At 41.2% G+C, this 9,934-nt stretch overlaps 1 protein-coding gene across 2 annotated transcripts in view; it reads right to left on the bottom strand.

Annotated features, from left to right (window-relative positions):
- plcb3 (phospholipase C, beta 3 (phosphatidylinositol-specific)) overlaps window positions 1-8,788 on the bottom strand; it is a 51,379-nt gene extending 42,591 nt beyond the window's left edge. For both annotated transcript variants that reach the window (XM_024288064.2, XM_024288065.2), the window contains exon 1: window positions 8,074-8,788. In XM_024288064.2, the coding sequence (XP_024143832.1) occupies window positions 8,074-8,172 (99 nt within the window). In that variant the 5' untranslated portion in view covers window positions 8,173-8,788. The remainder of the gene's footprint in view (window positions 1-8,073) is intronic.
- Between the last annotated feature and the right edge of the window lie 1,146 nt (window positions 8,789-9,934).

Here is a 9,934-nt window from a genome sequence, read left to right as displayed (position 1 = left end):
AAAAAAAAAAAGCTTAACATTTTTATACCTGACTTCCACATGAAAATAAAATTTAACAAATAACCTGATTTGCAAGTCCCAGGTTTCAAGTCTCAAGTCTAAGGGTTGAGACTCAAGTTTCTGCGTGTAAAATTTAGGAGTGAATTTAAGAGTCCGAGTCTTCCGTCCAAGTTTCCATCTGTGTGTCAAGGCCTTTAACCAAAGCTTCAGTACAAAAACGCCATGTAAAAAAAAGCAGTTTAAACCAAAGTACAAATTAAAGTTTTTTTAAAGCAAAATTGATCTCTGAAAATCTTAAATTGGTATAAACGTTTGGAAGAACAACTTTACAGTTTGGCTATTGTGCTTTGGAGATTCATAAAAACAACAATATTACTGCACTTAAAGTCAGTTTTCAAGACTCTATGCTAACATGTTAGCCTGTTGAGAGTGAAAGCTCAAGTCTACGGTCTCAGAACATGCAAACACATGGCGACCTATATAAACGTTTTTCAGCAAAATCGGCAGGTAGCTGTGCAGTGGCATTTGTATCAGGAGTCAGATTTATACACGCCTCGCTGTGTCTGTAGAAGTTTTTAGAAGAAGTTTACATTTTTTTGACATCATTTAGTGATTGCATGCTTGGCGGTCAAGTGATGGAAGTCCAGTGACAGGTGAGTGGCAGGAAGGCAGCAACGCGATAATTGACTGATAGGAGGGTCTTCAAGTTCCCTAAAATCGTCTGATAGTCGATTGATTTTGGACTGCCACCCTCCAGCCACCTTGCTGCCAGAGTGCTGCCATCTCACTGCCACCGTCTGATTATCAGACATTACCGGACATTTACAGATCGACCAGTCAAAGCTGCCGCCAGACGGCGATCCGGCTACCACCACCTAGCTCTTGGCTAATTTTGTCATGATGTCATTGTCGACGCCTGATGGCTTCCGCCTACATTCATGACAATTTTCAAAGAAAAAAATGGGCGACGGCATGATATCTTGAAGATTCTGCTGATGCCTTGTGACAGAAGCATTGGCACCCATAAATACAAATTTAAAATACATTTTAAAAAAAAGGACATTTAGGCTTGACAGTCCATCTGCGTTCACACTGAACGGAAACACACCAGAGTTCACTTTTTAGGTCTACACCTGCTAGATAAAGCGAATTATCAGATGTGTGTCTACAGTTGCCGTTTCCTCGTATTTATAATTTATGAAGTCCTGCACAAAAAGCATCCCTCGTCAATGCAACTTGAAATTCCAGAGTAAAACTTGGCCTGTACTGAGAGTAAATTGGAAATATTTGCTCAAATATGAAACTTTTGCTTCAGTGTTTTCATCTGCTGCGCAGCTGAACTGACCTTCAACGATCGGGTAAAAAGGAACTGGAAACAGTCCAATAGCCACACACAAGCGGCTGTTCCTGTGTTCCTGCATCTGTCATGTAAATGTTTTATTTACGTTTCCACATGCGCAGGATGTTTTTCAGTTCAAATAGGGAGGGCGGCACTAAGAAAGACCCCACAGTTGTGGTTGTCAAAGTTTACACCTTTTTTGTGTGTGTATTGTCTGTAGGGTTTAATTATCCTAGCTTGACGAAAGGAGACTATTTGAGTTCCATTTTGACTGCTCAGGTCACGAGTTTGTAAATATTTGAAAGTGTTAACTCAAAATTTTGTCAGATTTAACTCGGATTTTCAAAAGAGAATTTGTTTACAGGTCATGATTCAAACAAATCAAATGATGATATTGGAATAGAGAATTCTGGGAAATCCAATCTGATATTGCAATAAGGATATGACTAGCAATACGTTAACATATTGCAAAACAAAAAATAACTTACAGATCATTTCTATTTCACTGTAACAGTTTTATTTAAATAAAAGTCAACTCATACTACAAGTCTCAATAGAAGACAGGTGAGAATTTGTATGGCGGGTAAACACACCAAAGATCAATTCTCTACTTTTCTGTTAATAATGGGCAAAACTAATACGAACAACAATTACAAACAATGTAGGTGGTGTGCGCTTCGGATTTTTTTTTTTAAAACATAAGGTAATAATTTATCACAGCTGATATTGTGATGTTGATAAACTTTTGATTTATTGTGCAGGTCATCTTATATGAAAAGTTCATTTTCTCCACATCAGAATCATTTTTTCCTACACATTCTCACTCCAAACTCGTCAAATATGGACTAACAGTTCAGGCCACCTCCACGTTACTTTTTAGCATTTAGGGTAACTCCAACTCATGTTTTTTTGACGTGCTGGTTAGTCCCATTGAATCAAGGGTCCTCAATTCTCTAACCTCGGTACCCGTATGGAGTTAGGGTACTGATCTAGTCCCATTCCGGTATCGAGTTAAGGTACCAGTCCGTGTACCGGTACTGGTCTGGGTCCCAAGGGTCAGGGACACCTGATTAACGTATGCATTTATTCCCTGTATGTGGCCTGGTAAAAAGCAGACAAGTACTGGTTCACAACCCGGAGGTTGGGGACCCCTGATTTAATGGGAACACCCAGTACGTCCAAAAACGACAAGATGGGGACACCCTAAACGTCAACAAGTGGCCAGAACCATCCGTCCCTATATGAGGAGTTGGGAATGAGAATGTGTGTTAAAGAGTTAAATAGATTTCTGTTTGTTTATTTCAAAAAGCTTATATACATACAAAATAAACTAATAAATCTGCTTTAAATCCATATTCAGCTGATTCAAACTCACCTTTTATGTCTCAGAGTTTGTTCAAGTTAAATTTCAGACTTTTTAGGATCTTTTTAAGGTCATGCATATCAAAAACTTAAGACCAATTTCTCAGTATTTTATTCAATTTTTTTTTTTTTCATTTTATGATCAAAACTGAAGTTTCTTATTTTGTTTGTGGTCTGATGCTTTAGTGCACTTTTTTTAACTAGTTGTTGACATTCAGCGTATTGGTGCTTAATGATTTGTTCTGCCTGTTTATTTCCATTACTTGATCAAAATAACTGTGGATGAAAATTTAAATTTTCAAAGAGAAATGTAAAACAGAGATGTTTCAAACAGCACAATTATCAAAGCTTTTTTAGAAAGGTATTATTGCCAAATTCATAAATGTAATTTTTTTAAGACCCCACAGGAACCCTGTAGCACTAACACCCCAGCAAACCATAAGGCCGCTCTGTGAACAAACAGCGTCTCTGCTTATTTAATTGGTTGTTGAGCAGGAATTTTAACTGAATTCCCACTGGAATTTGTCTAAATTGAATTGCGGCCAGACTGGAGAGGGCGGAGCCGGAGAACCAGTGGCACAGACAAAAAAAAGGAAAATGGTTTCACTCTGAATGGAGCTGTGCAACAATCTTAAACAGGAAATCATCCAACCCAAAAAAGAAAGAAAGAAAAAAAACACAGAACAAAACAGTCCAACACATGGGAGTGAATGTGTGCATGAGCCAAAACACAGAAGACAGAGTCAATTTGGAATTCCTTCCTGCTCCTCCTCCTCATTTCATGAGTCAGTTGTGAGTTTTTGACTTCATGGGCCGCCCTAAAGGCCACTGAGAAACAGACGTTTTGTTGCAGCAACAAAGGATTTTCACGTGGAGACTAAAGGAGCTGAGTGGGCTGATGAGAAGGAGCTGAAGGAGGGCGAGACGAGGAGCACATGTGAGGACAGAGCGACAGAAGAGACGGGACGGGTCCAGAATTGGGGTTTTCCTGTAAACAAACCGCAGCAGCCTGGAGCTCTTTCTGTATGTCCTCATTCTTATCTGACTGCACTAAACCTGTTCAGACTCGAGAGTGAGAACTGATCCGAATCCAAGCGAAAAGAGTTGAAGGACAAAAAAAAACCTGTTTTACAGCTCATCTGTCAAACGCCTTTCTGTAGCAGCAGGCAGCTGTCAGAATAAAGTAACAAAACAAACTGTTTTTAGTTCTTTTTGTTGCAGCGAATGGGGCTTAATTTAATTTTCTGCATAAATGAAACAACACGGTTATGCTCAATTTGATAAGAAAAACCTTGAAAGTCTCCGGAGTCCGTACACACGGAACACTGCATTTCCATGCAAACGTACAGCAAGGTCTGCCCACACATCCGTTCACCATCATCAAAGTCATTTAGGCTACAAAAATAAATAATCCGTGGCACCTGAGCAGACGCTAAAAACTCGTAATCCCAGATGGGAAAGCATGTTTGATGACTAATGTTTATAAAGGCCATCAAAACTAGAGAAATTTGAATTTGGCCACATTTTTTTATGCTTCGATGCCACAGATATTCAGGGAAAATGTATGTATGCGTACACGCTATCACTTTTTTTTATTATTATTTAATTTGCAAGGATAAAAGGGAGAGCAAATACTTACATGACAAAACTAGAATCAAAGCATGCCTTTATGGCAAAGAAAAGAAGAAAAATCACCAAAAACTCAATCAGATATGTGAGATCATAGTTGGTAACGGTTGTATTCTATGCCTTTTTGGAACGATCTAAGGGGTACCAGCGACCATTCCCATTGATTTGATATGGTCATGTCATAAACTGCGTATGAAGCTCCTTACACTTCATTTTAATGCCTTTCAGGTAATTTTTATAATAAACTTAAGTCTCCAAGCAATGGTTTTCAGCTCAAATTCTACCCAAAAAAACTCAATTTTTTGGTTAAACTACAATTTTGTTCTCATTTTAAATGTAAAAATGATAAAGTTGACATTCTTTGAAAAGTCATGGAGCCAGGTCAGTTCACCAACTAACCACTAGGTGGCTTTTTACATCGGCTTTGGTTTCTATTTCTAATAATAATTTAAGCTTTATTGTTGTCATTTTATGCTTCATCGCCTTGGTTGCAGAGGATCTGGAGGCCATTCTGTGTATTTTGTCATTTTATTTTTAATCCAGTGAAGCACTTTGTGTTACTGCTGTATGAAGTGGTTTATAAATAAAGTTTGATTTAAAAAGCATGAAATTCACCATTCTTGCTTGTGTGCTGGTGAAATTAGAAGGTTCTGATTGACCGAACACACCTGATCCAACTAACTAGAAGCAAGTCGGTGGACCTCAAGGATCTATGTTGGGAAGTTCTTTATTTCTAAGTTCCCCTTCACATGATTCGTCACCCTCTTTGTCTTGTTTTCTCCTAGACTCCTTAGGAAACAGAACATTTGGACACCGTGTCTGCATCGGCTGTCTGTATTAGCCTTTGTGGCGCGGCCCTCCAGCTAATTTAATGACATTAGTCCAATACAATTCCTAGGAAAAAGCAGATCATATGTCAAATTAAGCCCATCAGACCGCCCACGCTTACTATGCTGTCCGAATAAACGCCACCATTACTGATCTTACATTAGCTGCAACAGGCACGTTCAGACTAAACGTCTCTAAGAGCTCTCTGAGGGTTACGGAGCGAGAAGCGTGCTGTAAGGCCGTGTTCTCTGGTCATAACCACAGATGGAGATGGTGCAGAAGGTGGTGGAAAAGTCAAAGTTTACCAACCGTCACATAATGCCTTGGTAAGTCCTGGACTGTGCGGTCAGTTTAAGGTTTTTCTCTTTAATCACCAACATCTAATGCAAAACAGGAGAAGATTGCTTCAACAACTAAGAAGACAGGCTGTAATACTCTTGAAATGGGATGGAGACTCAGTGTGAGCAGTGGGAACGCTAACTCAAAGCAGTTATAATAAGCCTTAGTAACAGGGGTTAATTCGTACGGATGCTGCGGGTTCTTGGGCTGTCTAGGCCTATGTAGGGTCAAAGACAGGAGTGGCTGTATCATAACCCTCGTGCTATCCGAGGCATGTTTACATTAAAAGTGGGGTCACCTGGATTTATCACTGATTTTTTTATCTTCACTGGTGGCCATAGCGGACATAAAAACCTTTCCACCTTTGTCATGGGAGGGATCATATATCACTATAAGGGTGGGGTCATTTGAACCCCATAATAGCCCCAACTTTATAAAAAGGGCTGTGACTCAGCTCCGGCGTCCAGCGAAAATTTGAACCCAACGAAACTAATTTGGAGCAGCGGAGTGCCACACTATGCGCCACTTTTGACGTTTTGGGTGTTCCCAACTCATCATTTTTTGACGTGCTGGCTGTTCCCATTATATCAGGGGTTCCCAACCTCCAGGTCACGAACCGGTATCGATCAGAGGGCCGCTTGGTACCAGGGCACAGACAGGGAAATAATCCATTCACTAATCAGGGGTCCCCAACCCTCAGGACTTGGACTGTTACCCTAACCTGGTACTGGTTCTGAGTCCGTTATCCTGTCTGGTACTATTTCCTGAGGGTTGGGGACCTGTGATTTGAAGAGAACAGCAAGCGCAACAGAAAACTACAACTTGGGGACACCCAAAACATGACATGGAGGGGCCCCGAACCATACGTCCATAGATGACAAGTTTTGAATGAGAATGTGTAAGAAACTTAAGTGCTTTTAGGATACTCACACAAACTACAAAATCTGTGTGACATGCCTGCATCTCACCAACTTCCCCCTTATGTGTTCTATAAGTATCCACTACAACCTGTTGCCTACAGCATGCCGGTATAAAGAAATGTGCATGCATATTTTCACTATTCAGGCCAAACAGTCTACAACCCTACCATTTCCTATGGACCATCTGTATACCCCTTACCCGTCTTTCACCCTCAGACCATATCCACCCGTAAGAACAATTGTGACAAGGAAAAATCATGAATTTAGATCTCCACAAACGACTTCAAGCACATTCAGTCTCATGATATCAATCAACAATGCAGGTTATTTTTTATCAGCTCCTTGCGTTCATTCGTGGACTCCAGAGAGGCGTTAGGAATAGTGGGGCAGAAAGATAAGAAGGTTGGGTGGGAGGAGGGGGCTGTACACGTTTCTGAGCGTTACACTTAATCAGCAGCGTAACCATTTCCTGGGAATTCCCTTTGAGAGACTAACAGAGAGAAGGCTGTGTGGATGAGGGAAAGGAGTCCAATCGACGTGCGGATTTGAGGTTTCTATGACATAGTTGGAGCAGTCAATAGAGGTGCGTTACAGTTCCTCTGCTTTGGTGCACTTGAGCTTCCTAAATTGAAGTCCCACTCCGATCATCTTTTGATTTATTGTCAAAGCGTTTCTTATGATTATGCAGTTGTAAGCCTAAATCAAACTAGCTGTGTTGTTTTCTAGAACATAGTTTCTGCAGAGCGGCAAGAGTACATTAGAAATTCAACTGAGTCGTGGGCAAGAATATTGGCATGGAGCCCCCACTTCCCATCATCCATCAGTTTGCACTTTCTCCTACTAGCCTATAGCCCTTCACAACCCCAAACTATCATTACCAGGGCAACAAAAACATTTTTGGAGCTATCCAGTCTTACGGTTTTGAGCCAAATGCCAACTCTGACCAGGAAGACGATCATGACATGGATCTACTCATCTACAAGTGGGTGCATCAGAATGGGGCGGAGCAAGGACCATATTTACAATCTTTTTCGAACACGATTCCACCTGATTCACAACAATTACTCAGAAATATAGTTTTAAGCTTAATTCTCTTTGTGTGTCTTCCTTTGTCAAAAAATGCAACAAGAACAGGTATAGACAGATTTTCATTTGTATAGGTCTTCAAGGAAGCTTGTGCTCATTTAATCTTTAGTCGGAGGAGTTTTCTTGAATAAAAGTGGATGTTTAGGCCCTAAAATCTCCCCCAAAAACTGTCCGAGACGTCTATTAAAGAGGGAAAAATATAATTTGGAATGTGAGTCCTGCAGTTTGAACCCTTCCTTGGGTTAATCATTGATTGTGGGCACACACTTCACTCCCTGCTCTGTGATCAAACCCCTGGTGACCTTCAGAGCTCAGGTGCAACCAAAGGTCAACGTCTGGGTCAAAAACCCAAGCAAAGGTGGGTCAGGAAGGGGCACTTTCAAAGACCCCCCTCCTCACCTGCGCACAGGTGAGTTTCTGTCCTCCGCCCATGAACTTCTGAACAGAACCTGGGAAAACCGGCTGGACGGGGGTTTATGGACCAAACCGGAGTGTCTGATATCTCCCTGTACAGTGGCTCCTGTGTTCACACACCTGCACCTCACCACCCCTTAGCCAAGTCGCTCTCACCTCGTCCCATTTGATGAACTTCCCGCCCCTCTTCAGCTCCTCGTGCACGCTGATGGGCTTCAGCTGCAGCGCGTGGACTCCCGGCTTGGCCCCGGCCATGACGAGGGACTCCCTGCCCCGGGCGCCGACGCCTCAACCCCGCTACAGCGCTGGACTCCTCCGGAGGAACAACAGGCTCGTCTTTTTATCCCACCTTATCACCCGGAAGAGCCGACCGGGACGCCGAGCTGGAGGGGGTGGCTTTTTCAAGTTATTTTTTTTCGTATTTGGTTTTAAACTCTGTACACCCCTGTCTTTAGAAGTTTGCGAGGCTCGGCGAGTTTGAAGAACATGAAATCCACGCGCGAGCTCGCTGTCCCGCCGCTCGTCTCATCCACGCAACGCGGCGGCTCGTCTGGAACTCCTCCTCACCTCCTCCTCCTCCCGTATTACCCCCCAAACTTTGATTCAGACGTGTGTTTATATCCTCGAGGATTCCTTTAATCACGCACTTGAGCCCGCGGAGATCCCTTCCTTCCTTCCGTCCTTCCTTCCTTCCTCGCGCCCTTCCATCTGAGCCGCGCGCGCGCTCCAACTTTCTCTGCTTCCTCCTCACTCTCTTGTCGCCTCTGAGGCGTTTCTTCTCTTCTGCTCCTCCTCTCCTCCCAGCATGTTTTCTATGAGGAAAAAAGGGCGCCCCTTAAAAAAAAGGAGGGATGAGTGAAAGAGAGTCACTCATAAAGAGAATTTAGGGGGAAGTTAGTGATAAGTTCCTCTGCCTGCCCTGTTCTGCCTCTCCTGTAAAACATGTCTGCTTTTTTAAACTGCATTTCCTCATCAATATTTACTGAAAACATTAACATATTTTTTCATTTGCTTTCCTGATTCCAAGTTCCTCAATTGATCAAAACAGCTGCTAAAACTTAGAGAAGAAATGCATTTCTGTCAAATTTTCTGCCTTCAAATAATCAAAACTTACATTTAAAACACCAAATATTTAGAATTTATTTTTATTAGAATATTAAAAAGTGACTATTTAGGTCAGGGTTTGGGTTATAGTTAGGGTTAAGGGTTAAAATATGCATGGAAACATATATTGTCTATCAGTTTTTGTTCTTGGTTGCATGTAAATATACACTGAAAAAAGTGAAAAGTTGGATTAATTAACAAAAGCTCTGTAATCTGTGACATTTAAAAATATGATTTTTTATCACATAAAAAGTTTGACTTGAGTCAACCATCTGCCCAAATTTTTAGTTAGATGAAAACGAAACATTTTAAATGTAATAATTTAACAAAATGTTGTTAATTGATCCAATGTTGCATTTTTTACTGTGTGCGTGCAAATAACACTGGCCAACTTTTTCCCCCCAAAATTGTGTGGAACTGTAAAATTTGTCCAACTGCAAGCTTTGCTATAAAAAAAAAATGGTCGTCAAGCCTTAGGTCCTGTGGGTATCCCATATTATTTTTAAAACTTCCTTTGGATAACCTCGACAAGTCAGTTTTTGTTTTGTACTGAATATTTACCTTTTTTTTTTTTTTGAGCCCCTTAAAAGATTTTGGTCCGTCTAATTTTTTTTGGGTGGGGGGGGTGGGTCAACAAAAAACCTCAGTTGCTAAGGAAATCCCAAAATTTACTTTTGCTAATTCTTTTAAAAATCACATAGACTTGTCTGTCACCCTCTGGCAACTAAAAAATGAAATGGTTGCTATGGAGATAAAACAATCAGAAAACCCACCATTTTGAAAAAAGTGTTTTTTTTGTTGTTTTTTTTAATTTGTTACATCCAGTTCTGACCAGGGTGATTGGGCCAGAAGGGGGAGGAGCCTCTCAGGCGGGCCAGACATTGCCATTTGCGGCTTTAATTTTTTTTTTTTT

The sequence above is a fragment of the Oryzias melastigma genome, linkage group LG18 (genome assembly GCF_002922805.2).
Source record: "Oryzias melastigma strain HK-1 linkage group LG18, ASM292280v2, whole genome shotgun sequence".
NCBI classification, from domain to species: domain Eukaryota; kingdom Metazoa; phylum Chordata; class Actinopteri; order Beloniformes; family Adrianichthyidae; genus Oryzias; species Oryzias melastigma.
Note: the sequence above shows the minus strand (reverse complement) of the source record. Positions and strands in the feature narration are given on the sequence as shown.